The sequence below is a fragment of the Mustela putorius genome, unplaced genomic scaffold (genome assembly GCF_011764305.1).
Source record: "Mustela putorius furo isolate JIRA1106 unplaced genomic scaffold, ASM1176430v1.1 tig00003962_pilon_pilon_pilon, whole genome shotgun sequence".
NCBI classification, from domain to species: domain Eukaryota; kingdom Metazoa; phylum Chordata; class Mammalia; order Carnivora; family Mustelidae; genus Mustela; species Mustela putorius.
The window spans coordinates 19,414,718-19,441,959 of NW_025422106.1; the positions used below are offsets into that span (position 1 = coordinate 19,414,718).

The window sequence follows — 27,242 nt, forward strand, 5'->3', positions numbered from 1 at the left end:
CTCTCTACCTTAATGCTCCTGGGCTTAGCAGGACTAGTGCTGTCAGGTCGGTCTGAAACCAGGTTTAAGGGAAGGACTTGGGCCTGTGACCCAGGGGAGTCACAGTGGTGGACATGGAGGAAGGTGGCCCTGGAGACTCATTAGAGTGACTAGAGCAAGGTGAGGCCCCCCAGCAGGCCCTTGCTGGGAAAGGGCACGTGGTTGCGGTGAAGATAAGCTCTGGGGATGGACATGCTGGCGTTACCAGGGCCTCTGGGATCCCCATCTCCTCTCCTAGGGACAGTGGGCCAAAATGAGGGTCTGCGGGGTGACCTGCTGCTCCTGGTGGACAGCACTAGCCACCCTGGGGTGCTGGGTGGGGCCTGCTCTTCCTAAGAAGCTGGTGTGTGCCCAGGAGCCCTGGAACCAGGTCTCCCCTCTTCCGCCCTCCCTCCGCCAACCACAGAAACTCACCATCAAGTCAGGCAGGAAAAGCAAACTGTTTATTTACACCTTGGTCTGTACATTAGAGTTCCTGAAGGAGACTGCCTCTGAGAGCCTGCTCCTTTTTGGCTAGAAGCAGGTAGTGGGCAGAGAGCTCGAGGCCCCGGGGGGGGGGGGAAGCTTTGGGCCTTCCCGATCCCCCTTCCCCTGGGGGTGGATGTCTTGCCCCAGAGCCAGAGCTAAGCCTGCTTCCAGATGGAGGCTCCTGGGGTGAGACTCAGGGAGAATCCCACAGTGTCAAAGCTTGTCTTACCAACCCTTGGGCACGAGGCCACATGTGCACCTTATCCAGTCTGGCCCCCAGGAACCTAGCCAAGAGAGCAGGAAGGGCTGGGATGGAGGGAGCTGGCAGGCCGCGAGCAAGACCTCAACAAGGTCCCCCCCAGCAGCGCAGCCCGCAGCCAGGCAGCGGGGGGATTAATGGCACTCGGGTCTGAGCACCTTGGGCAGAGGAGGAAGAGCTCGGCTGTTGTTAGTGACCCGCCAGAGCAGCAGCCAGACACCTCTTCTTTCTGCCCACGTGGAGTCCAAGGCTGTTTGAGACACCAGGCAGCCGTGATCCTGGCTGAATGCCAAGCCCTGGGAGGCCCCCTGTGGGAGTTTCCCTGCCCCGGGGCCGGGGACGCTGCTGCAGACCCATGATGTCCCTGCCCGGGGCCAGGGCCCGCAGAGAGGAAGGGGCGCCCTGCTCTCTAGAAATATTGACACCAATACAGGAAGAGGTTTGGGGGAGAAGGTGCGTTACACAAAGTTACCCTTTTCTGGCTTCTAAACTAGCGGTAGGCCGCACGGGGGTGCCAGGGGAGGTGTTAAGTGGGTCCAAGCCCTGGAAGCTAAGACCATAATGAAAAGAGTTCTGTACAAAGTTACCGAGTCTGCAAGGTGGAGCGAGCAGAGGGGAAGGCTGAGCCTCTCCGAGTGGGGGGGGTGGGGGTGAGGGGGGGCCTGGGGGGACGGGGTGGGTGGGGGGGTGGGGCTGGCCCAGGAGCACTCCGGGCCTGTGGAGGTACTATGTACACATTTACAGAGCTTGGGAAGGACCAGAGGAAAAGAGAGGATGTAGAAAAGGGGCAGTGGGGACATGGAAACTCCTGTACAGTGGCGACAGGGAAGAAAAAAGGCACAAGGACGACGACCCCAAACCATGCAGACGAAACAAGGCCTGTGCAGCACAGCAAAGCAGTGGGGCCTGGCAGGAGGGCAGGTTCCCCCAACCCAGGGGCCTGGCAGGAGGCACAGCCCTATCCCCCAGCCCAGGGGCCCACCAGAAGGTACGGTCTCCCCCCTCCCCAGGGGCCCGACAGGAGGCGCGGTCTCCCCCAGGCAGCAGCCTGCATGGGCAGCCATGGCCGTGCCATTCTCAGCCACCCGCAGCTCACGGCAGATAGCCTTCCCCGTACAGTCCCAGGGAGAGGGGAGGAGCCTACAAGATCGGAGTGACATATGACATCACACTTCACCAGGGTCTATGCTTTTAGAAGCCTTTCCAGAAGGCAGCCGATTTTCTCAGGTAGGCAGCAGAGTGTGGCAGAAGGGCCTTAGAGCTGTTCTGCCACAAGGCTAGGGCAGGCCCAGAAGGTCCCTAAGGTCAGCAGGTCAAGGGAAGGAACCTGAAGTCACATGGGGGGTATGTGGCCCCTCTGGCTTACAGCCCCCTCAGCAGGCACGGCCGGGGTGGGGGGGAATGCCAGCACTGAAGTCCTCAACCTAAAACCCTCCCCAGCGCTTTCAGAGTCACTGTGGACCTGCCAGGCAAATAGTCATTTCCTTGGCATGGTGACCATCCCCAAACTTCCCTGGCTTTTAGGTTTAAATTTGCTAATGCATTGAACACACAGAGCCACAGAGCACAAAAAGTGGCTTAATTCCTCGCTGAGCCACCAGGCCCCACTGGCCCCTGCAGGTTTCTGCTGGTTATCAAGCCCTTTATTGGAACGGAAGTATCAACACCCCCGGACCGCCAGACCTGACTGGGTTAGGAACCAGACTTGCCAGCAGATGAGGGCCCCAGAGCCACCAGAACATAGGCCGGGATGCTGGTTTGGCTACTAACAGTGGAAGAGCTGGGGGGATGCTCGTCCACCCAGCCTGAAGACGGATCAGAGATAAACCCCACAAAGCCAGCAAGAGTCCCCTCTTCGGCTGTGCAAGTAGAGGACTGTTTCTGGGGCTGTTGTCAGGGGTACAGCCCTTCCCGCCCCTGACTCCAGAATGGGCCCATGTGCGATTCTGTAGGCACCAGGCAGAGACCTGCCCACGCAGGTTTGCTTACCCCCAGGCTGCGGAAAACAGCTGGATACACCAGTTCCTGAAGGCATATGGCTTCCCATGCTGGGGTGAGGAATCTGCTCACTTCTCACCACCCATCAAAGCCACCACCGACACCCCCACCGTTAAGGTAGCACCTGGATTAACAAACCCTGCAGCCAGTTCTACCCCTTTTCTCCACTCCTGACGCGGAACATTCTAGTCTCCACCTTGGGCTACACATCAGCATGGCCTGGGGAGCTCTTTAAATATCTGGATGCCTGGGCCACACCCAAGCCAATTAAATTGGAATCTTGGGGTGGGGCGGTGGCCGGTTCACTCAGCGGAATTTCGAAAATCTTCCCAGGTTATCCCACTGTGCAGCCCAAGCTGAAAACCACTGTTTCCGGTCCAAGTGCTTTGGGAGGTTCTTGGGCTCTGTTTTTGTAATGGTGAGAAATAAAGTCAAAATAAAGGAATTTCCCTCTGACAATTCTCAAAGAATCTACAAGCTTAAAATAATAGGTCTAACTTGGCCAATTCAAATTTTTAAATATGTACTTTTTTTTTTTACTAGAACTTTATAAAGCTCATTCACTGATTCTGCAAATTGTTTGGCTTTCTGTTGAATTAAGGATAGTCAAGTGCCGTGTAAAATGTGGGTCTGTTGAAGGACCCTCTCCGGATGCCCCTGAAACACCTCACAACTTCAGAAGAGTTACTACTAATCCCTACTTGGTAGAGTTGCCCGGTTTAGCAAAAACAAACAAACAAAAACAAATCAAAACAAATCACACCTAGGGCACTCAGTAAGTTACAATCATCTGGGGAGTTCTTCAAACATTCCAACAGCCGGGCCACACTCCACACCAATGACACTGAACCTCTGGGTTATCAGAATTTTTAAAATCTCTCCATTTCAGACGTGTCCCAAGTACTGCATGGAACAGAACAACTCCTGGGAGGTCTGTTCTGTTCGCCTGAAATGCACACCAAGTGGGGCATTGTGGGTACCACCTGGCAGCTGCAGCAGACCTCCCAACTAGACAACAGACAAAGGAGGGGGCAGCCCAGGAAGGGGGCGGGGTCTGCCGCACCTGCTCCCAGAGTTAGTACCTCTGGGAACCCTCACTGGAGGCCCTGGGCCTCCCGCGGACTAGCTCTCACGCGTGGAAGAGCACTTAGAAACACCAACTGGAATGACAGCCTAGGTTTCATAAGACAACTTCGGCTGAAGAAGGTTGGATGGGTGATGCTTGGGTGAAGATGTGGAGTTTCACCTCACTTTAAAGTCGGCCCTCTTCCAGAGACCCCATGCCCAGCACCAGGATGGTCCAGAGGGGCCTTTCAGACTCAGGCTTCCTCAGGGAAGCCACTCCCGAAACACCCCCTTCCTGAAGGAAACACTGCAAGTCGATGGCTTTCCACCCCCTTTTCCAAAAGCAGAAATTCCCATCCCCATAGTGACTGTGTAATCCAGGCCTCTGGGGCCTTCTCTGGAATTCTGTATCAGTGCAGCTAAAGGGCATAGAAAGTTTAACATATAAAATGCTCACCCCTGGAGTGAGTCCTGCATGCACCAGGACCTTGACGTGGCTGGCCTCCCTAGGACTCCTTCCAGTGGAAAATCCAGACTAAAGCCAAGTCATGATACGTCTTCTTTCCTTTCCTTTAGTTGGGGGCCATTCCCGCCTCTTAGCAAATTCTCAAGAGACCCACTCCTCCTGCTTTCTACTGCTGCTGCTGCTTCTAAGACCCCCGGAGATGCCCAAGGATACCAGTGTCCTACGGGCTTGAGAGACTCCCAGAAGACCGAATGCCCTAGTCTGCTTGGGGTGGGTGACCCCAAAGTCCTGAATCAGACCAACGCAGCCCCATTATCTGTGGCGTGAAACAAAGCCCACACATGGGCTTAGAGAGAAACCACGCGATCCAACAACAGCAGAAGCTGACCGGCACGGAGTGAAGACCGGTCCTGCCTTTGTGAACAGGAAACATTCATCCCCCAGTCCCCAAGCCCCTCTCCACCCTCTACTGTCTTCTCTTCTCTGCAAACACCCCTCAAGGCCTCTCCCCAACATGCCCAGACTTTCCTTTTTCCACTGGAATTGCTGAAGACAACAAGAAACTGCAGGTGAAAAAATAAGACCATACATATTTATACATACTCGGATTAAGGAAACAAATCAAAAGCTATGTACCACTGAAACAAATAGGAAAACTCAAAGTGCCCTATCTACTTCCAGCTGCCCAAGACAAAAGATCACATTAAAAATCCAGAGGGTGCATTTCCCCTACGTGCCACTGAGGATGGAAGGCTAAGGTTTCCATACAACGTCCAACTGTGTCTCTCACCAGCACACCTCGCAGGGCTGAGAATGGAATGCAAGAGTGTTTCTAAAAGCTGGGATCCCGGGTCAGGGGTGGGGGTGGGGGACACCCAGCTGAGCCAAGCCCAGAGCTCAGAATCCCCAGGCCTTGTGGAGACCAGGGAGCTGGGCAGCAAGGAAGGTCCACTCCCAGCCCACCGATGCCATGGAAACAGTCCCTCCGTGCTTCGCTTTTCCTAAGATGCAGCAGTGGGAAGGAAACGAACAGGCGAGTGAGCGAGCTCCTCCCTGAACAGCAGGTCTCTGGATGGCCCATGCCAACACGTACGCAGACCACCCCCCCCCCCGGTGTCCCCCGGCTCCTTCCTTTGAATCCCTTTATTGTACACCCAAGTTAAATGCTGCTTATGTTTCACGGTCTTAAAAATAAAACAGAAAGAGGTAGGTAAGCGGGGATTGGGAAGTGTACAGGGAACTCTAAAAATACCAAGAACTCTTGGAATGAAGGTCGCCCCACGCTAGCTGGGCCTCTGCAGGCCTGAGTCCTTTGGACACACAGTGCCCAAGGATCGCGGGGGCTGCCAGCTGGGGAGGGGGCTTGGGAGGGCCTGAGCACCTAGGCTTCAAAGGTGGTCAAAGGTTGGGGAGGATGTAGTCGTCGGGCATTTGAGTTCCTGAAAAAGATCAGACATCGGCTCCCACTCCCGGAGGGAACAGGGACTGGTGTGAAAGAGCTTGTCTCACTAGAGCATGTTTTAATCCTCCTCCCCAGAGGTAGAATCATTTTTGTCCAGATTCTGATACGCCATCTTCCAGTTCTTGTTATTAAATTAACTCCCGATCGCAGACCTTGTCCCTCCCACATCCAGGACTATCTGCCCCTGCAGACAGGCCACAGAATGAGGGGACAGGAAGGGCACAGATGTCACCCACACCCACAGCCCCAAGCTCACCCCTTGCTGTGTGCACGGCTTCCCCCACATACACACCAGTACACATGACGTGGTGGCCGGAGATACATTTACAGTGTGTGTGCGTGTGCGTGTGCGTGTGTGTGCGTGTGCGCGCACGCACGCGCTCTCAATTGCGTGCGTGGCCTGGCTTGGGCTGCATCCCCAAGCAGGGTCTGCCCCTTTGTCCCAGGGTCCGGGGGTCTGAGTCCCCAAGGCTGCTCTGCAGGCAGCCCTTGTCTCAGTGTTTGATCTCAAGGATGGAGGGGTTGTGGTCCAGGATGGCGAGGATTATCTTGTCCATGTACTGCCTCAGCCGGAAGTTGATCTCCTCCTGCTCCTTCAGGGCTTCCATGAGCTGGAGGGAATGGGAGACGCAGGTCAGAGGCCAGGCCCAGGCTCTGGTGCAGAGGTAGCTGATTGCCAGCTCACATGCGAGCCAGCGCCCGACGACCAAGAAGCTCGGGAGACCCTGGGCAAGGCAGGCCCCAGGACCAACCTTGGCACTCAGCCACCAGAACCAGCTAAAGCAGCAGCCGCTCACACCTGAGGAGTGTGAACTGTTCACCCGCCCAGCCCCAACCCCAGGTGGTCTGTGGAGGGACCCAAGTGGGACAGGCTGAGGACACTGGCCAAAGACATTTCTGATAAAGAACGACACCCCAAGTCCCAGGGCCCTAAGTCTCCTACGGCTTCTGGCTGTTTCCTCTACCTGGAATGGTCCTGTCACCACCCCAGCCCCCCCTGTGTGGGTCCATTCCTGATGTGTCCTTTAGGAGAAAATGTTGGTTCTGTCCCCAGGTGGGAGCCCCCCAAGACTAGGGATGGGCTCTTAGCTCTGTGTCCTAAGCACAGGGTTAGGTGGTTTAGGGACTTCTTCCAATTGATGTTAAAATGTGACCAGGGCATTACTGGAGGCCTGGGCCTTCATAACCGCACCCTAGGAGGGCAGAAAGGATGGACTTCGGTTCTGGAGACCTGGGTCCTTCACTCCCAGGCTGGGTAATCTTGTGTCCTGGTTCCCCAATCTGCAACATGGAAGCGTCCAGAAAGCCTTCTAGTTGTCAGAAGATACAGACAGGCAGCTGCTCAAGAAAGGCTAGGGTCCTTCCCCTCTTGGCTTGAGGGAGAGGAGTTCTAGCCTCTCCGCACTACCTGTTGATGGAAGCAAGCATGCTGATCCACGGCATGCTTCTGGTGGAACAAAGACTCAAACTCCACTCTGTTCCCAAACCCTGGCTTCTCCCAGCACGTGCAGGACATCAGAACTGACGCAGCTCCACCTGCAGGCTCTGGGCTGCTTTTCCTGCTTGGGTGGCCTGGGGCTTATCATCACAGCACACAGGAAGGGGACAGGACTCACAGAGGAGGGGCCAAGGCGCCAAAGGAAGAAGGAATGGGCACGTTACCTCATCACGAGAGGCTGTGTCTATTTCTGCAGCCAGAGACTGGGCTTTGGTCTGGGTGGCAAAGAGGTTCTTTGCTTCATAGAGGCTGAGGCTCAAGATCTGTCCATTCAAGTCATCATTCTGATCCCGCAGCTTATGATTCTCCTGTGCAGGAGGACAAAGGCAACATCAGCTCCCAGAAGCATCCAGAACCCACCAGAACCCATTTCTTGGCACTCACTGTCTCCTGATTGCTACCAGTACCCTCCCCTCGTGTGTGTCATGGCCAGCTCAAGAAGCCTATACATGATGCGGCTTCTGCCAGGCTTAGGGTGGAGGCCTGGTTCTTGGGAGGTCACAGGGTCCTGAGGAGGAGTTACAGGCTTACTCGGGGGAACTGCATTTCCAGACAGGGGCAGGGCTCCTGTCTACGCTTCCTCCCTGGGGGAGGATGAGCCAGAAGAGGAGCTCCTGATGCCCCACGTGGGGACATGGCCCACTGGGTAGCTCCTTTTCCAACAGCGGCCCTCTGTAAAGAGTGAGGCTCTAGGGTCTCTGGGCCGGCAGGCCAGATCTAGGCTCCTTCTGTAGCTGGGTTCAGGAATCCTGCTCCGGGAGAACTCTTTCCAGGGGCACCTTTCCTCCTGAGTGCTGGTGCCCCACCGTGCCCTGCCCAGACCCCATGAGCCGACACCACATGCTAGCATTTGCCCCAAGTCTCCTAAGTTCTCACACCTGGGACTTTGGACATCCTGTCATGAACGAGGAAAGGCTGGGGTTTTAGGATTGCTGTGGGGTGCGGGAAAGGCCGATTCAGGGGTGTAACTTAGAGCAGTTACCTACCCCCAGGGTCGGGCTGCTAGTGGGGGCTTCACTCACCAGCACGCCCTCCCTTGGTCTCTGCCCCCCCACTGATCCCACTTCCCCCAGCTGGTCTCTGATCATGGGACTGCTCCCGGAAGTTATTTGAAATGGAACCCTGGGCTCGGGGTCTGCTTCTGGGAGGAGCCAACACAGCAAGACACCAATCCATAACTGGGTAAAGTCTCACTCTCCCCCCATCACCAAGGATAGCAGAGTGGTGTCCAAGCAAAGGCCCTGGGGTTTGCATGAGACGCATCTGGGAGGGAAGCCGCCTTGCTGAGCAGCGAGTTGGGCCTGAGCAGCCCTGCCAGCTGGGGGAAGGTGGTGCCGCAGCTCTGGGTTCCTCTGGGGAGACCCAGCCCTCGGGGATGGAATGCTGCCCGGTGCCCACCTGCTTGAGCCGCTTGACCTCATGCTCCAGCTCCACCTCGCGGGCCCTGGCGCTGAACTCGCCCAGGCCGGAGGACGAGCTGCGACCCCTGCCCGGTCGCTCGCAGTCCAGCTTGTACATCTGCAGGTGCTCCAGCTCCTTCCGCAAGTCCTCGATGAGCTGTGTGGGAGACAGGCAGGTTGGCGGTGGCGGGGCCGGTGGGAGGGAGCCCTGGCATTCCCCACCACTACCCCCCAACCCGGGCCCAGGACCCACCTCCTGCGTCGCCTCCCGTTCCTTTTGAAACTCTAGGCGGTTCTGCCGCAGCTTATCCATCATGCGCTTGTACAGGTCAGTCTCATCCTTGAGCCGCAGGCTCGTGTCCTCCAGCCGGTCGGACATGCGCTGCCGCTCCTGGAGTGGTGGTGGTGGGGGTTGTGGGGAGGGTGACCGGGTCAGGGCAGGGCAGTCCCAGAGAGGTTCCCTATGCCTTGGGGACTCAGTAGGGATCTGTGTCAGCCTAGGCACAGAGCCCTTGGAGCATGGCTTAAAGAAATAGCCAGGGGGTGCCTGGGTGGCTCAGTGGGTTAAGCCTCTGCCTTCAGCTCAGGTCATGATCTCAGGGTCCTGGAATTGAGCCCTGCATCCGGCTCTCTGCTCGGCAGGGAGCCTGCTTCTCTCTCTCCCTCTGTCTGCCTCTCTGCCTATTTGTGATCTGTCAAATAAATAAATAGAATCTTTAAAAAAAAAAAAAAAAAGAAAAAGAAAAGAAAGAAAGAAAGAAACAGCCAGGTCCCTTAGGATTCTAGAAACACAGCTGAAAAAATACCAGGCCTCTGAGTCCTTCAGTGGTGGCAGAAGAAACCTGAATCAGGGTGGCCAAACAGAAACTAACCTCCTTCTCTCTTTTTTATTTTTTATTACATTCACTCTAAAAAATAAACTTGGAGGGCACCTGCGGGGGCTCAGTGGGTTAAAGCCTCTGCCTTTGGCTCAGGTCGTGATCTCAGGGTCTTGGGATCGAGCCCCACATCAGTGTGTGTGTGGGGGTGGTCTCTGCTCAGCAGGGGGCCTTCCCTTTCCCCCCACCCCCCTGGCTCTCTGCCTGCCTCTCTGCCTACTTGTGATCTCTGTCTGTCAAATAAATAAATAAACAAACAAACAAATAAATAAATAAATCTTAAAAAAAAAAAAACTTGGAAAATCAAAAATATAGAAAGACAAATTACTATTCATATTTTATTGCCTGTTGTTGCTGCTGTTAGGGCAATTCTGTTAGAATTCCAGAAACTAGCAACTGAAGGCCTTTGTGGCCAACATTGCTTCTCTGGGGATTCAGTTCAAGAAGGGGTAGGCACCTGGGTGGCTCAGTTGAAGTGTTAAGCATCTGCCTTCAGCTCAAGTCCCAGGGTACTAGGTTCGAGCCCCCAGTCAGGGTCCTTGCTCAGTGGGAAGCCTGCTTCTCCCTCTCCCTCTGCCCCTGCTTGTGTTCCCTCTCCCACTGTGTCTCTCTGTCATATAAAATAAATAAAATCTTAAAAAGAGCAATAAAATACCCAAGTCTGAGACACCCAGACCGGCCGCTCACCTCGTCCAGCTTCTCCGTCTGTGCCTTGAGCCGGGTCACTGTTGTTCTGAGCTCAGCATTTTCCTCCTCTAGCTGCTGCACCCTGGGGAAAGGAGAGGGGCTTAGAATAGATCGACAGTTTGCAGCGATTCCCTGCTGCCTGGATGAGGGAAGGTACCAGAAAGCAACAGAGAGCAAGTAAGAGCTTCCTGTCACCCAAGGCAAATGGTAAAGACACTGAATGACCATCCTTATGTTTTTGATAAAAGAAAACACTCATCTGTGAGTAAGAACACAGGATTCTTTCTGCATGTGTCCTCACAGCCTGAAACAACACAGGGGATGTTTTTCTGCTAAACAGAGAGAAAGTCCTCCTGTGGCTGGCTGTGGCTGGGCCTTCCTGTTAGAACTCACACTCAGAGAGGAACAGTATTTGCTTGTCTTTCTCCCCCTGGCATTGCCTCCCAGACTCTCTGCTCAGCTTTCCAGCAGCTGCCTCCGCATACCCACAGACATAGATTCTGACGGTCGTAATCCTCTGTGTCAGTGTTCATGGGGGGCCATGCTAACAGGATTCCATGGGGAGACACAGGCCAGGTACCCAGATCATCGTAATGACCTGAGAAGGGGGCCCGAAGTTGTTATGTCAATGGCAATGGAACAGGGAGGGGTCATTTCTGCCACTGATCCCTACAGAACATTCCCTCTCCTTTGCACTTGTTCCTTCTTTCCTGGAGCATTGGCTTCCAGGCCTCCACTGCCCTCTGGGCTCCCCATGGCTCCCTAGGAGCACAGGGGCAGGCGTCCTCTCTGCCAGGGATCCAGGTGGCCTCCAAGGGGCTTCACCGGCCTGGCTCATTAGTGAGGGCCACAGGGCCCTGACTCACCTGCCTTCAGGTCACTCTGGTGGGCCGGGAGGGAGGGATGAGAGATGGGGGAACAGAGGCCCAGGAAAGGACACGGTAGTCCAAAGTCATGGAGCTAAAGAGTGACCAACCCAGATTCCCAGGTTGTTGCTCCTCTCTCTACCAGCCTCAGCTTCCAGCAGCTATCCCTGCAGCTCAGAAGCCCCGAGGAAACCAGGCCCTGCTTCTCCATTCACCTTGGCCCCTGGGGCCCGGGGTCAATGCACCCAAGTGTTCAGGGTCAGGGAGAATCTGACAGCAGGGGGAGCTCCGAGCCTGGACATCAGACCCAGCCCAGGACAGGGGAAAGACCACAGTTTTTCCACCTGTTGTCTTGATAGACTTGCGCTGTTTCCAGTTGTACCTGGTGTGAAAGTGGGACTACAGAGGTTCTGTCATGTACTTCCCGGGAAACACATCCAGGTGCTCAGCTCTCAAGAGGGGAACTGTCAGAACAGGAAGCCTCCTTTCAGGCTCTGTGTTCCCATCTCCATGATGGGGATAGTGCCTGCCCCAGGCCTGCACGGGGACTGGAGGGCGTGTCGGAGGGCAGAGGACTCTGGGGGAGGCCCTGTCCCTCTCGCCAGCCCACTCGGGGCAGGGGCCCACCTGGTGTTGAGCAGCTCGATCTCCGTGCTCTTCTCCCTCTCCAGCTTGCTGTAGGCCTCACGGTGCCGCCGCGCCTCTTCCTCCAGGGCCTGCTCGGCCATGGTCTCCTGATCCTTCACCATCTCCTCCAGCTCGTGCACCCTGTGCGGGGAGGGCACACTCTGGTCCAGCGCCAGCTCTCATGGCTACTGTCTTCCCACCCCAAACTTGGCTGTGACTCTGGGAGCCCCTGGCCCCAAGACCCTGGCTCAGTAACAGTCCCACTGTGGAAAGTGGTGGCCTATTTTCCAAGCCTGGGAGTTGGCAGCTGCACTGACATGACTTTGGGACACCACATCACAGAAGGGGAGGTGGACAGGCCAAGTTCACCACCTAGGGGAGGAGCTGGCGGTTGGTCCAGAGGGGAGCAAGGCTGCACGGGGAAGGTGGCATTCCCAGGCCAGGCATGGAGAATTATGGCAGGCCTCACCCTGGCTGCATGAAGCAGCCCCCAGGACCCCTGCTTCTCTTTCTGCTCTCCTCCTTCCTGGCCACTGCCCTCTGACAAGCAAGTCAGCGACTGGCTGCCTCGATTCCAAAAACAGGCAAGTCTTTTGATAGTGGCCCTGAGTGTGCCAGACCCAGGATAGGGCTGGGTCCCACTGGCAGCTCAGCTAATGGAGCAGTCTAGCATACATTTCACTGGTAATAGTTCCTCTAGGAGGCTGACCTTCTGGGGTGTCATCTTTGGACTCTACAAGGTTGAGGACCAGAGCCCCGCTGGGGATCATTTTACCAAGTGTGATGCCATCCTGTGAGGACCACTATACTCTATATGTGCTACCTCGCTGCAGTCACGGTGAGTGGGCCTGGGCCCTTCCACCAGCAGCAGGTGCAAGCCCCCGACTCACACCAGCCATCTCCCTCTGCACAGCCTATCCCCAGATGGTTGGGGGGTGGGGATCAGACTCTCCTCATTGTTGGTCGGAGAAATAGAGTGGATCCCAACTCCTGCCCACCCTGGGGCTGCACACCTGGAGGTCAAGGTCAAGCTCCAACCCATTTCTGAGTCCCAGAGACCAGTTCTGGGGTACCTACAGGGGCAGGGCTACATAGCAAGGGGCTGATGCATCATAACATCTAGAGGGGAGGGACAAGACATGCGGGTGATCTCCCCAGCTTTTCTCAGGGGCCCTCACAACAGAGACCAACAACTGCTCCCGAGTCACAGCCAGAGCCCCCTGAGCAAGCCCCCTGCCCCGACCTGTGCACCAGCTGCGTGTTCTCTTGCTTCAGCTTGCTTTTCAGGTCCCCATTGGTTAGGCTGTCATTCTCTAGTTCGGTCACCTTTTTTTCCAGGAAGCTCACCTGCAAAAAGGGAGGCAGTGGTGGGGGAGGAGGAGACCCTTGAGCCCACAGGACGGAGCAGCAGAAACCGTGGCACGGATGGTCAGGCCTCCCGGGGGACTGCATATGGAGGGTGGTGGGGAGGGTGTGGGCATATGTGCCCACATTATCAGGGCTGCCTTTCCCCACCTCCTGCAGCGAGGACAGGGTCTCCGCCTCCCAGGTGCCCAGAGAGCTGTGGGCACGCTCCCCACGACCCCCAGAGAGCATGCACACATGAAGCCCGTCCTCCAGCCTCCTAGGACCCACCTTCTCTGTGATGTCATTGTCACAAGAGTCAATGCTGTCCCGGAACAGGTCCTCAGTGCTGCCATCACTGCTACTGAAGTTGCTGCTATGCATGAGCTGCCTGTGGGAAGGAGGGAGGTGGGCTAAAGAGGCCAGCCCTCTGGGGACTGCAGGGGTGAGGGAGGAGCAGGGGGCTGCAGAGGCTACTGCACAGGCTCCTCCTGAGGTCTCCCCCCAAGACTCAATCCCCTCCATCAAATCGGCTCTGCTGCATCCCTGGGGACCCTGGGAGAGGTCAGAGGGAAGGAGGCCCACCCAGACTGGGCAGGGCAGTGGGCTGGGTGGGTCTGCAAACAGGAAACATGTGCCTGGGGAACTCCTGCCAGAGGCAAAACCCAGCTCTCATTCTCCAGCGGCTCCCACTTTCCGCTCCCTGCCAGGCAGCAGCCCGCATCTCTACCAGCAGGCTCTCCTGTCCCAGCCCTGCTCCTGAGCCAGAGCCTGGGTGCTTACTGCCAGCAGCTCCCAGAGCCCCAGGAGTGGACCCAGCCCAGTCTGTAGGACAGCCTGGATCCTGAGATCGAGAGTGGGATCCTGGAAGTGCCCAGAGGTCAGCTGTGCAGGCTGTAACCTGGAGCCACGTGACCAGTTCCAATGGGGTACCTGCCGTCCAATCTCTGTGAGCAGGAGCCCTGGGAGGTGCTGGTCCAGCTGCTGGCCCCAGAGTGTGGAGAGGGCCACTAAGGGCCGGGAAATGGGCTGGGTCTCTTGGGGCATCCTCAATGTGCCCGCCTGAAGCTCAAACAGCCAGGGGCTGGGGAGAGGCCAACTGGTCCAGCGCCAAAAGGTGCAAAGTGTGAGGGCAGGAGGAGTGGGGCCCTTCTTTTTCAGAAGTAGACCTCTTCCGGCCACTTGGCCTGCACTTCTGGGATTCTTCATTCCCCTCTGGGCGCTCAGCTGGCGGCCCTGGCAATAGGAACAGTTAAGGGAGACAGCATTCAACCCCTCCTCCCAAGGGGGGCCTTACCGTCCGAAGGCTGTGCTAGAGATCTTCCTGTTAGGGCTACAGAGAGAGAGAGAGAGAGAGAGAATATATATATAAAGAGAGGACAGTCATTGAACAGAAGGGGCTCCAGCCCACCCCGTACTATACCTTGCCTGCAAGACCACTGAAGTGCAGTACAGGGCTCTGTACCACCCCCAGCAGGGAATTCACCCATCAGCTTGGTCCCAACTAGAAGCACCCCGACCTTCCTGTCATAGAAAGATGCAAGCTCCCCAGGGTCAATCCTCCTCTGACAGTGCTCTCATCGCCCAGACATAGTGGGGCCACCTCGCCTGCGGCTTCCCCTGCTGGGTCCCCCCACCCTGCCCACCTAGCCCTGGCCTCCCATCCCTTGGCTGGCTCCTGGGGCCCCACCTGTTGGCCTTCAGGTTTTTCAGTCGGGCTTCCAGGTCATTCAGCAGGTTGATTTTCTTACAACACTGAGAGCAGTAAACATCCAGCAATTCGCTGTTGTAGGTGTGGCGCATTTTCCTAGGAGTCTGCCCCGCGCTGAATCAGGAGAGAGAAGGAAATCATGCTCTGCTCTCCAATCTGCAGCCTCACCTCATCCTCCTGGGCTTGCTTTACCAGATTCCGCAATACTGGTGACCCTAGTGTGTGTTTAGGGGCAGAGGAAGTAGAAATACAGCAATAGATCTTCCTTCCCTTAATACTCTGACACGCCAATGAATGAGAAGCCCATTTCACAGATATGGCAACTGAGAGCTACAGGCAGAGTAAGCAATGACGAGGTGTATGTGTTACTGAGAAGGATCCTTCAACCCCAAGGTTCTCCTAGGAAGCAAGACAAAGAAGACCCCTGAGTCTGCAGCCTCCCAGGTGGGTTTATTCTGTTTCCTCCTCAAGATAGAAGGAGGGAGAAGGAACTCTAGCTCCCCAACCAGCGTGCAGAGGCAGCACCCCCAAACCCTGGGAGCAGAACCCACGTAGCTTAGGACTCTGCCCTCTGAACATCCCTGGGACGAGGTTGGGTTGGTTCTGCCACTTCTCCTTGTACCCCTACTCCAGCCCCCGGGGCCACCTGGAAGACACTGAAGATCCCAGGTCCGAGTAGACGTTGGTCCTGGTCTCGTCATCGGGGCAGGGGCTGCTGGGGGCACAGTCCACGTCGTCCCCCTCCCCATAGTCTTCAAACTGCTCCTCATTGCTGATGAGCGAGGTGGTGGAGTGTGTGGAGAGGTCTGACGTGGTCATGGACGGAGCGTGGCCCAGGGACCTGGGTGTCAGAGAAGGCTGGCTGGTAACACAACCCTATCCACAGCCCGTGCTGGAGAAACCCACCAGCCTTCCAGGAGGTCAGTCAGTGCCCCAGAGATCAGAAGCCTGATCAAGTTTTTGCTTTTCAACCTGGCAATACACTTGGGGGACCTCATCCTAAGGTAAACACCTCACCACAGAAACGGTTTCTGCACAAGAGACGTCCAAACCAGAACAGCAGAACACTGCTTACCACCTAATGGGTTCCCTACACTGAGTCACAATAAATTATCATAACATATACAGTATAAAATGATACACTCTATACTGCTAATATTAGCGCATTAAATGATTAAGTTGCCATTGCAAAATTAGAATATGGATTAGGAAATTAAACTATAAGTTATCTAACTGTTGAAAGTCTGTAAATAATAGTAGCAATAATATGGAAAAATAAGAATGAATTAAAAGTTCCATGTAAAAACTCAAGCTGGAGAAAGTAAAAGGTATTTACAGAATAAGGAAAAGTAGGGCATAGAACTGTTTCCGTGGTCATGGGGCTGGGGGCTCGGTGGTGGGATAAGAACTAGCTCAGTTATTCCCCTCCATTCTCCCGTTCCAACCTTTTTCAGGTTCTGTTTAATTGACCTGGACTCTAATAAGAAATGAAGTTTTTTGTTTTGTTTTGTTTTTTAAAGAAATGAAGTTTTAAGAGAAAGAACCGCGAGCTACCAGAGGAGGCGCTCCTCCCGGTCTACGGAGGCGGCTTCTAGTCCAAAGAAGCCTCGCTGCAAAGAACATGGGTCAGAGACCCTAGGTCTCTCAGGGGTGACACCCTTCTCCCCACCTCCCCCCGCCCCGCCTTGGCCTGTGACTGTGTCAGAGGCAGGCTGAGCCCTGACTGCAACCTGAGAAGGAACAGATCTTCCCTTTAGTTGTTGTGAGGTCGTGTCTGCGTATCATCACTCGTAAGAGACGGTCTCTCCGACCTACTAGGCCTCCACACTCCAAACCAGGCAACCAAGTGGGGTCAGAAGCAGTAATGCTCCCACACTGCCCTTGAGCAATCCTGGTCTCTCTTTCTCCCAGACATTTTACTAAAACTCTTGGCCGCCCGCCCCCACTGGGCTGGCCGGCTGCCTCCTGGTGACCGGTCCCAAAAACTAGGTGGAATGACCAAGTAGCAAATGGTCAGCCAGATGGTCAACAGGTCTGTGGTCCCTGACCAGTTGTCCTTGGTGGCTGGTCACAGTACCACTGACAGACTGTTCCCAGGACCCAAAATGGACGAACAACTCCAAAGACCCCTGAGAACAGCCTGACTCGCAGACAGGCCCTGCACTGAAAAAATGTATGTGAAATTGCCTTTTTTTTTTTTTCCCTAAGGTCAAAACTGATGAAGAATTGATGACTTCATATGCTCAACTGAGACCAACACCCTCTCCCTGCCCAAGTCTCCAGGCTGGCCTCAACTACCACCTTCCGGTTAATTGGAGCTCCAGACAGACTCACTTGTCCTCTGGCAGGAACAGGCCCCCGAGCCCTCCGTCCTTCTCCTCGGCGACTGACCCCTCCAGGCTCTGGGTGCTCTCCATGGGGCTGTCCATGTCTGACTCGGGGGGGCCCTCGAGTGGGGCCAGTGTCATAGCCTCTTCCTCGTCCTCGGGAAAGAAGCCAGGGTCCCTGGGGAGGAGCTCGCCATCAGCAAAGGTCAGGCCTGGCACCTCGTTGCCCTGGGAAAGACAGAGAGGGACAGAATGAGTGAGACTAGCTCCCTGAAGCCCAGCACACCTCATCAGACCACAAGGATGTCAGCAGGGCCAGGAACAGCAGAGGGTGGGGGACAGGGAGGCCCAGACCCCAGGACCTTGTGAACAGGAATGCCTGGCAGGTGATTTGTCTGGGACTTCTCACAGTGGCTGCCAGAAGCCCCGGGGACAGCCATCTATGGAGAGGGGGCCGGCTACATTGCTGAGGGCACCTGGACGGCCTCGTCAGGGTCCCCATCACGGTCTGCATAAGCAGCCAAATGCTTTGTGACGGAGTTAAGGGCAGAGCTGTAATGAATGGCCCCCATTCACAACCCCAACCTAACCGAGCTGGAACAGCATGGAATCTGCCCGCCATGATTCCGGGTGTGTCAGGTGACCTCTGTGAAGCGCAGTTCTCCCCCCGAAATTGGGAAAGACAATGGGATCTCAGAGGATCACGGTGTCACACAGGCGGACCTCAGCGAATGAATCCTGGCCGTAAGATGGGGCTTCAGCCTGGGAGCGGCAGTCTGCCGGGGCCCACCCCAGCCATGCTGGGGAGTGAGAACACTGGGTCCTTTGATTCTGAGCTTGGGGGTGGTCCCCGGTGCCCAGAACAGCCCAGCCTGATGTCAGTACGGACGTACTTGCTGGAACCTCACCGTCCAGGTTAAGCGTTCTGGCTTTATTCAGAGCGCACCTGGTCTGAGAAGCAGCTCTCTACAAACCATTTCTTGGAGCTGCCACTTCCAAGGGGGCCCTGCCTCCCCCTGCTCCTCTGTGAGATGTCAAGCTACACCTGAGGTTCTCAGGAGTGTTCCCTGGTGATGGCTGGCAGAGCCCTCGGTGACAAGTGCTCCCTGCAGCCCCAGGACTGTGAGAGCCGTGACCGAACAGAGCCTGAGTAGGACCTCCAGGTGCCTGGGATGAGAACAGGATCAGGCACATGTGAGGGAGGTGGTCAGTGACAGGCTTGGCTGGGCCCCCCTAGAAGGGAGGCAGGCAGCCCTCCTGGCAGTCTCTCCCGGCCAAGACCTCCTGCCCGAAGGAGAGATGACAATTAATGAGCTTGGCTCCTGCCTGTGCCCTGACTCTTGGGCTGAGCATCAGATGGACTAATAAAGTCGGCATCAGGCCACCAGGGTCCCCTGACTGCAGAGGCCGAGGGGCTGGGTAATTAAAACCACCTAGTGTTCACATGGCCCTTCCCACCTCGAGGTCACTCATCCAATCCCACACAGCTCCCAGCCTCATTGGATCTGGGGCCCTAAGCAAGGTCCCCTCACCGGTAAGCCTAAAGCTGCGTCCCAGGAGAAACCACCATGTACTAAGCAGTCCCCAAGGTCCAGAGACAGAGCTGAGCGTTAGCACAGAGTCTGTGGGCTCATGACAACGCTTCAGAACAGGGCTTCTTAGCCCCAGTTCACGAACGAGGGTATTCACGAGCTCAGAAGGTAGCCTGCCAGAACTCCAGAGCTCTTCCGGCCAGCAGGCCGAGGGCCCCCACCTCTCTGGCCACCACCGGCTTGGCTCCACTGCAACCCACACGTCACGCATTTTGCATCTCGGGGTGACAACGAGAAGAGTGCGCATCAGAGGGGCGTGTTGGTAAGTGTGGAGCCCAGCATTCCTGCCCGCGCCACCTGCTTCCCACCGTGGGCCAGGTGGGGGCCAGGCAGCCCAGCAGGGACAGCGGGGGCCCCAGAGGGGCAGTGCCCGGCTCTGTTCCTTCACCTGCGAGCTCTCTGCCTTCTCAGCCATGGCGGCAGCAGGAGCTTAACGCTTGCGAGGAAGGCCTGCCCCAGGGCTTCCAGGAGTCCATGGCCACTTCTGGTCTTCACAGCCCCAAGAGTCGGGTCTCCTTTCTCCCATGAGTCGAGGGACTTGCCTGGGGCCCCTAGGGAGTTGGTGGCAGGGCAGGACTGGACTGTGGGGTACTGGTGCCTATACTGCTCTCAAAGCTCGGTTGGCAGGGGTCCTGGGGGTCTGCTGCCCAGCACACTCCCCGGAGGCAGGCAGGGCCCCGAGTAGGGACCAGCAGCCATGCTCTGCAGGCGTTCGGCCCGGCATGCCGGTGGCTAATTCATGTTTGTTCCCTTGGACACGGAGATGTAGAGGCCCCGTTTTTTGTCAGGCACTCTGCCCAGAGACACCCAGCTCACGAAAGGCAGGTGGGGACCATGGCCTCCTCTCCCCGGATGTCCTAGAGCAACATACCCACTCCCAACAGCTGCGCCAAGAGGAAAGAATGGCCTGTCCTCAGCCACAGGCGGGCGGGAGGGGTCAGATGCCCCCACAGGGGTCACTCCACCCAAAAAGACCACCCCCTTCTCAGGCATAATTTTATCCTCTGATTGAGCAGAGTCCACATGTGCCTGGCCCTTCACAGTCGACAAAGCAGGGCCCCGGCTGGCCCTGACAACAGCCCCGGAGGAGATCCAGGATGCGAACAGGGCAGGGATGAAGGATTTGTAGTCTTTGTGGGACACCTGGGGAAGGTGAGGCTCAGAGTGGGCTGGCACTGCCCTAGGACTTCCTGCCACAGAAGCCAGACTCTTGACAGGCAGAGTCCTGGCCCCTCAGCGTCCCCTTGCTACACACACACACACACACACACACACACACGCATGCACATGTGCACACACATGTACACATGCACACAGACTCTCAATCTCCAGTCTTTTCTCTTAAAATCAACTGCCTCCCCATATTAACACCTTTTCATTCAACCCACTGTGATTAGCCCAAGGTGAGTTAAAAATTCTAGGACTCCAAAACCCTTTCTAGTAGTTTCCCCCTAAATTCAAATAATATATAGACAGCTATAAGAAAAGTAACTAGATTCCCTGGTTGGTCGAGACAGTCAGTACTGATTTGGCATTTGTCTTGGACAAAAGTGGTCCCATCACCCCTGCTCCTGCCTCGGGAATGTCCTGAGCCTGCTCCCATCCCTTTGGGCCCTCTGGAGAAGGGCCTGGTGTAGCACCGGGCCTGGGAGGGGTGCTGCTGGAAGTGGGCACAGCCTGCTCTGATCCCAAACACCTCAGGAAAGGAGGCAAAGCATGGGCGGTAGCTGGAAAGTGCTAGACAGGCCACTAACTACTCATCGGCTTGGAGACTAGGAAGTACACCTTCCCCAAGCGGCTAGGTCTGGGGAATTATCAGAAACCAAGGGTTTCTAGAGAGATTGGAGGCCTGCAGCTGGGAAAACAGGCCCTAACCAGCTGCTCTGGAAGGGCAGGTCTGCATCTCCAGCGTCCCCCCTCCATATCCCCAGCCCGTCTCTGGCTGGGACTGGATGCAGCTGGGCCAGGCCAGAGGTGGGAACCCAGAGGCACACAGGCTGGCCATGGAGGCCCCTCTCCAGGGAGGGCAGCATTTGCCTGCCAGTAGGCCCCAAAGTCACTCCTTCCTCTGTAGGAAGTTGGCATGGGCTGAATTCAACAGCTGGTTAAAAAAAAAATACCCATGGTGGGAGAGGTCATCCCAGCCTCAGAGGGGCCAACAATGCCCTGCCGTCCACACTGCCAGAGGGGGCTACGGCAGGGCCCAGACCTGAGGACTTCATCTGGTCCTCCCCATCCCCCAACTGCCCCAGTGGCACTCCATCTTCAAGTCACGTACACCACTACTCCATTTTTGAGACAGCTAGAGCATGGACTCCAAAGGACCCTGCTTCCACATTCCCTGTGAGAAGGCAGGCCCTCAAGGCGGTCACCCCGGGGACGTCTGCGTCGGAACCCCCAGCAGTTGGCATCACAGGGGGCACATGGCCGGTGAGTGGTGGGTACCTGTGGCCGCAAACTGCACGGCAGAACGGGGCGCTGGGAAGAGCCCAGCTGTGGTAACCCCGAGGCCTCGGTGCCTGCCTGGCTCATTCACTGGCCACTGTGCAACCCTGGGCAAGCTGTTCAGTCTCTGAGCCTCATCTAAAAACAGGGTTGGAAACAGCCAGCTGGCAAGACAGCCATAAAGAACCTACGTAGAACATTGCTCCGTACTTCACAGGTACTGGGAACATGGCAGAGAAGAGAGGGGCGCAGAACGGTGTTGGGAGCGAGCTCTAGAGGTGGACTGACTGGGTTCAAACCCCAGCTCCACCCCTCAGCTCTGCAACCTTAGGTTTACTGAACTGCTCTGTGCCTCAGTTTCCCCATCTGCAGAAGGGAGTTATTGGTCATCAGGAAACCAGTTAGTACATGTGTTAAACACACACAGAGAAGGATCAATAAATCTGAGCTATTATGGTCTTCACTGTGTTGAGAGAAGACAACCAGGCTGTCTCCAGGCCTGATGGCCTCTATCCAACCCCCTGGGACCCTACCCCGTCGACCCCCAGCGACACACCAGGTGGATGCTGGCTGGGTTCAAGCTTCTGGAAGCCTGAAGTTTGCAAGTTACAGAGGTGCAGGTGCTTCCTTTCTCCCCACCGGGGCCATCTTCCACTTACTCCCTTCCACCCACTCCCTCTGCACGCTAATTACACAGTTTAGTAAGTGTCAGGCTGAGACACAGGCTGGGCAGGGGAGGCCAGGAGGCTCTGAGGCTCCGGCTCATCCATCCCCAGCCCTGGCTGTAGCTCCACTTCCCAGGCAGTAACTCAGAGCCAAAGAACAGCTCTGTAGGGACAGGACTGGGTAAAAATAGCTCGATTCGGCACATCCCAGCTTTCCTCGCAGCCAGACACTGGTGGGCACACGTGAGACCCCACTGCAGGGAAGAGAGCAGGGAGGTGGGGGACACAAACCAAGCCTGGTGCAGGGGAGAAGTCAGGATGATGTCTGGGTAACGCTAAGCGGGTCGGGGGTGCAGGGGGCTGGGGATGAAATCCCTTGTCACAATCCCAGCCAACCCACTGCCTGGGCAGAGGGACAGGCCTGCTCGGGGTCTCTCTAGGTCTTTACCACAGGTAGCTAAAGACTAGGGAGCTAACTTGTGGATGCCAACGGCCCCAGGTCCAGAGAGAGGGAATCTGCTTACCTGGGCTGGGATCCCCTAGCCTCCATCACTCAGCCACCCATCCAGGCGTGGCAACAGCAGAGATTAGCAAGCAATCCAGGTTGTACCTGCCACCCCTCTTGTGGCTACCAACCCCTGCCCTGAAGCCAAGCCTTGCTCTGTGGGTGGGGGTCGGTGCACATCAGTGGCTGATACGGTTCTGGCTCAACAAAGTGTGGCTGGGCTGCCAGTCAAAGGGCGAGGGTGGGACTAAAGGGGCAGGTAAGCTTCTATATAGGGAGGCTGGTGTCTAAGCCTCAACTTTGGAACAGAAGTAACCTTGGCTCAGATATGAGGCCCCGGCTTGTCCCCAGAAAGGTCAAGGGCAAAAAGGGGAGCCACTAGAGTTCATTTATCACCTGTCTTGGCCAATCCTGGGGACTGACTGCACATGGTCAGATGAAGAAAGCCCAAAGAGTCCCATTCTGGTGGGGGAGGCCAACGTTCAGAAGATAGGACAGACTGCCCTGTTCCCGTCCCCAGGGGCCAGATCAGAGAGTGGTCAGGATCACCCCTCCAGTGTGCACTTCCTTCCCTGGCCCCTGGACGGAAGTCCTAAGTTACCCAGTTTTATAGGTGGGAGAACTGAGGCTCTCAGGCAGACATGGTTCGGTTCTGGATCTGGCCCCCACCAGCTGTGGAACCTCAGGCTGATACCGGAGAGAAGAGAAAGAGAAAGTAAGGCTTGCGGTTCTCAAGAGCTCCCAGGCCATTTGCATAGAGCAAAGGCACTCCAATATGGAGGCCCGGCTATGGTACACGCCCCTACAGTGGAAGGGGTGTGGAAACCCAAAGGGCCTTCTTTTCCACGTTCTTAATCACACTCCTGCACTGTCTCTCTCCCCAGTCTCACGCTTCCCCTCTCCCAACAGACGCTGCTAAGGTAGTGTCACAGGAGTACAAGAGAAAGAGAAGACATGTAGCTCCCAGAAAAACTCAGAAATGAGGGTGTCTGACAGCCAGCCCCTCCCCCACAGCCAACCTAAGAGCCAGGGTAGGCAAATTTCCTGCACAGTGGCAAAGCAGAGGGACTGTGTCTTAAGGAATCTAATAGGGAGAGTCTGTAGCAGACCTGGCAGCACCCACACAGGCACTGGCCAGAGGGGTCTGGTCTGCCTGCCCCACATGGCCAGTCTGCCCCAAAGGCTGTGGGGTCTGACATAGCTGGCACCAGAGCTTGAGATCACTCAATGTCCATGCAGCCCTGCTATCCAGCTCCCCTATGTCCAAGTTCACCCACCTCCCTTTTGATCACAGCAGGCTTCTGGAAGCCTGTGACCGATGGGGAAAGTTGGGCTGCCCAAGCTCACAGACAGGGCACGCTGCTCACTGTAAGTCAGTCAGCCAGCACTCTGGCTCTGCGGGTCCATGGAGAGATAATCTGTGGTCATGGGGTGGCATTCGAGTCCCAAAGGGGTCAGGGAAGGGCCACCACGGTCTGGTTTTCAAGCTGTTAGGCTTTGGGCCAGACTTCGGACCCCACTGGCAGCGCCCGTCACAGGGGGTCACGCGCTCCACTGGGAGACCCTCCAGACCCCCTTCCCCCACCACGCCACTTGCATTCCAAGAGCATGTCGAAGCATTTCAAAAGTCCGCTCTTCAAAATTAAAAATGTATTACTAAAGCGCTAATGGAGAAAAAAAAAAGGAATAAAAAATGCTTAAGACATCTGAAAGGATACAGAAAAAAAAGAGGAAAAGAAGACCAAAGATCAGAACTCAACCATGGTAGCAATGCAGAAAATGAAAATGAAATAAAACCACATTATTAATAAACAAACACCACCAGACTAGATAAAGACAACAACTACGTGGTGTTTATAAGCAACACAACATAAACACCAGGACACAGGCCAAAAATAAAAGTCAATGGAGGGTGGGGCGCCAGGCTGGCTCAGGGAGTAGGCATGTGACTCTTGATCTCAGGGTCAGGAGTTCAAGCCCCATGGTGGGTGCAGAGCTTACTTTCAAATAAACGAATGAATAGCGGTGGAGATTTTAATTCATCTCTCTTGGTAACTGATGGGGCAGGCAAACAACAGAATTAGAAGAGAGACGGAAGGTGTGAGCCACGCAAACGAGACCTGGCCCAAATCGCACGCTGTCCCCAACTGCAGAATAAAACCGTTGGGTTGGAGATTGACGAGGAACTAGACTAGACACTGGCACCTGACACCCTCTGAACACCCTCTAACCCCCCCCAATATTTCGACTGTGGTAAAAACAGGCTATTGTCACTTTAAAAGAGTGATCGAACCTAGCATCAACTAATTGCTGGACACAAGATTAAGGACAAGCCTCCTATGCTCAATTCTAATCAAGCCTTAAGATCTAACTTCTACTAGGGGTGTCTGGGTGGCTCAATCAGTTAGAGGTGTGCCCTCAGCTCAGGTCATGATCCCAGGGTCCTGGGATCAAGCCCCACGTCCTTGGGTTCCCTTAGTGGGGAGTCGGCTTCAGCCTCTACCACACCACCTCCACTCATGCTTGCTCTCTGGCTCTCTAATAAATAAAATATCTCAAAGTGCACTTCTTTTTTTTTTTCCCCCAATTTATTTATTTTCAGAAAAACAGTATTCATTATTTTTTTCACCACACCCAGTGCTCCATGCAATCCGTGCCCTCTATAATACCCACCACCTGGTATCCCAACCTCCCACACCCCCGCCACTTCAAACCCCTCAGATTGTTTTTCAGAGTCCATAGTCTCTCGTGATTCACCTCCCCTTCCAATTTACCCCAACTCCCTTCTCCTAACACCCCTTGTCCTCCATGATATTTGTTATGCTCCACAAATAAGTGAAACCATATGATAATTGACTCGCTCTGCTTGACTTATTTCACTCAGCATAATCTCTTCCAGTCCCGTCCAAAGTGCGTTTCTAACAAGTTCTTGGGTGATGCTGATGGTCCCAGGACCACACTATTAAGAACCACTGTTTTAGATTCATCAAGAGACAGAAAAGCTAAATGTTAACCTTGATTGGATCCCAGTTCAAACAAATAAGCAAACCACCACCTAGCTAGCAAGTCCTATTGGAGTCGAAATTGAAGCTGGAATATGGACTAGATATTGGGTGATATTAGGGAATTATGCTTGCTAATAGTTATGAAGGAACAGTACCCTTAGTTTTGATAAGGTCTTGCTTAATTTTCTTTCAAATGGTTTAGGGGGAAAAAAGTTACATGAGAGATAAAGTCAATACGGCTGAGGCCCTGGAGGGCAGCTGGGGCATGCAAATCCTTGCTGGAACAGTCTCCCCCACCAACCAGCACCATGATGGTCTGTCCTGGTTGCAGGGGCTGGCTTGGGCTCCAAATGAAACACTGTGGGGGAGTCCTCTTGTATGGCTGATGGAGTCTGGCCACTGCAGGAGCTGGATGGTGGGCTCTGGAACCACCGGGCCTGGGGGGGGGGGGTGCTTCAGGCAAAACCTTGGGGAGTTACACAGACTTCCTGGCCCCACGTTCAGTGGCTCCCCATAACCGGTTCTTACAGGTCTTTTGTTTGTTTTTCAGTATATTAGCAGAAAGATACATACATAAAACATGAAAGATAGTTGCCCCAAACTTGCTGAATGGGTTAAGGAAAAGTGGAAAATCTCTGACAAGTTTAGCTCCATTTAAACGGAACATGCAAAAGTGAAGCCTTCCTTAAAGAATGCTACACCCCGGAGCCAGGGTCAGCAGAAACAGGGAGCCTGGTGGACCAACACAACCAAGGGTCAGAACCCCACGAGGTGAATGAGGAGCAGTCTAGGTTCCGAATGGTCAGATCAGGCAGCAACGGTGGCTCAGGTTCTAGAAGGCGAACCAGGAATCAGAACGTTGGAACCTCATCCGAAGACAGCACCGAAGGGCCCATCATCAAGAGTGGGCCTTTGCCTGCAGGCAGAGCTGCCTCTCATCCCCTCCACTCAGGGCTCTTTCCCTAGATGCCGGGCTCTGCTCACACTCCTCTTCCTCCCCGCCTCAGAAGATGGCTCGAAGGAACTTCCTCTTATGGGCTGAACTGTGTCCCGTCACCCGCCAAATTCATATGTTAAAGTCCCAACCCCAGTACCTTAGAGTGTGACTATTTGGGGAGACAGGGTCTTTAAAAAGGCAATCATATTAAAAGGAGGGCATCGTGGTGGGCCTTAATTCAATGGTCTCGTATCCTAAAGAGGAGTAGGGGATTAGGACACACACACACAGACACACACACACACACACAGACCATGTGAAGAGACAGGGAGAAGACAGCCATCCGCCAGCCAAGGAAAGGGGCCTCAGAAGAAACCAACCCCGCAGACGCCTCGATCTTAAAAGTTAGCCTCCAGAAGTGCGACAGAATTCATCTCAGTGGTTCAAGGCAGCCGGTGTGTGGTACTTAGCTGTTCGCTGACGACCGCCCTTTCCTCCCCCCACTCGGAAGCCTGTATGGTGCCCCTCGGCCCCGCCTGGATTTGTCCCCCACCTTCCCACCCTGATAATAAAGGCAAATTCCTTCTAGGTCAATTCAATTCCGCCTCCAAAGGGACCTACTGGGTCTCCAGAAGCTCATTGAGGGACTGGGGGTTTGTTCGTTTTCCTCTCTCCTCAAAAGAAACGCTGTCTTCTCTCTCGTGATCATTTGGAGGTACTGCGATTTCTTTTTTTTTTTTTTTTTTTAAAGATTTTATTTATTTGACAGGCAGAGAGAGAGAGAGAGAGGGAAGCAGGCTCCCTGCTGAGCAGAGAGCCCGATGCGGGACTTGATCCCAGGACCCTGAGATCATGACCTGAGCCGAAGGCAGCGGCTTAACCCACTGAGCCACCCAGGCGCCCCTGTACTGCGATTTCTAAAGAGACTCTGTTTTGCTGAAGCTGAAGCTTGGCGGATCTGTAATTATCAGAATGATGTTTTCCTAAACACCATATAT

General features: G+C 55.2%; 1 protein-coding gene across 5 annotated transcripts in view; it reads right to left on the reverse strand.

Moving 5' to 3' along the window:
- Positions 1-460: 460 nt before the first annotated feature.
- RAB11FIP4 (RAB11 family interacting protein 4) overlaps positions 461-27,242 on the reverse strand; it is a 117,238-nt gene continuing 90,456 nt past the window's right edge. For 3 of the 5 annotated variants that reach the window (XM_013053559.2, XM_013053560.2, XM_045070393.1), the window contains 12 exons: positions 17,103-17,323; positions 15,415-15,609; positions 14,748-14,882; positions 14,355-14,390; positions 13,349-13,448; positions 12,957-13,060; positions 11,714-11,854; positions 10,221-10,302; positions 8,909-9,046; positions 8,654-8,812; positions 7,420-7,563; positions 5,796-6,368 (listed from right to left, as the gene is read on the reverse strand). In XM_013053559.2, coding sequence (XP_012909013.1) covers positions 6,252-6,368; positions 7,420-7,563; positions 8,654-8,812; positions 8,909-9,046; positions 10,221-10,302; positions 11,714-11,854; positions 12,957-13,060; positions 13,349-13,448; positions 14,355-14,390; positions 14,748-14,882; positions 15,415-15,609; positions 17,103-17,236 — 1,485 coding nt within the window. In that variant the 5' untranslated portion in view covers positions 17,237-17,323 and the 3' untranslated portion in view covers positions 5,796-6,251. Of the gene's footprint in view, positions 6,369-7,419; positions 7,564-8,653; positions 8,813-8,908; positions 9,047-10,220; positions 10,303-11,713; positions 11,855-12,956; positions 13,061-13,348; positions 13,449-14,354; positions 14,391-14,747; positions 14,883-15,414; positions 15,610-17,102; positions 17,324-22,903; positions 22,928-27,242 lie in introns of those variants that run through there. The other 2 variants (XM_013053562.2, XM_045070392.1) reach the window with 2 other exon arrangements.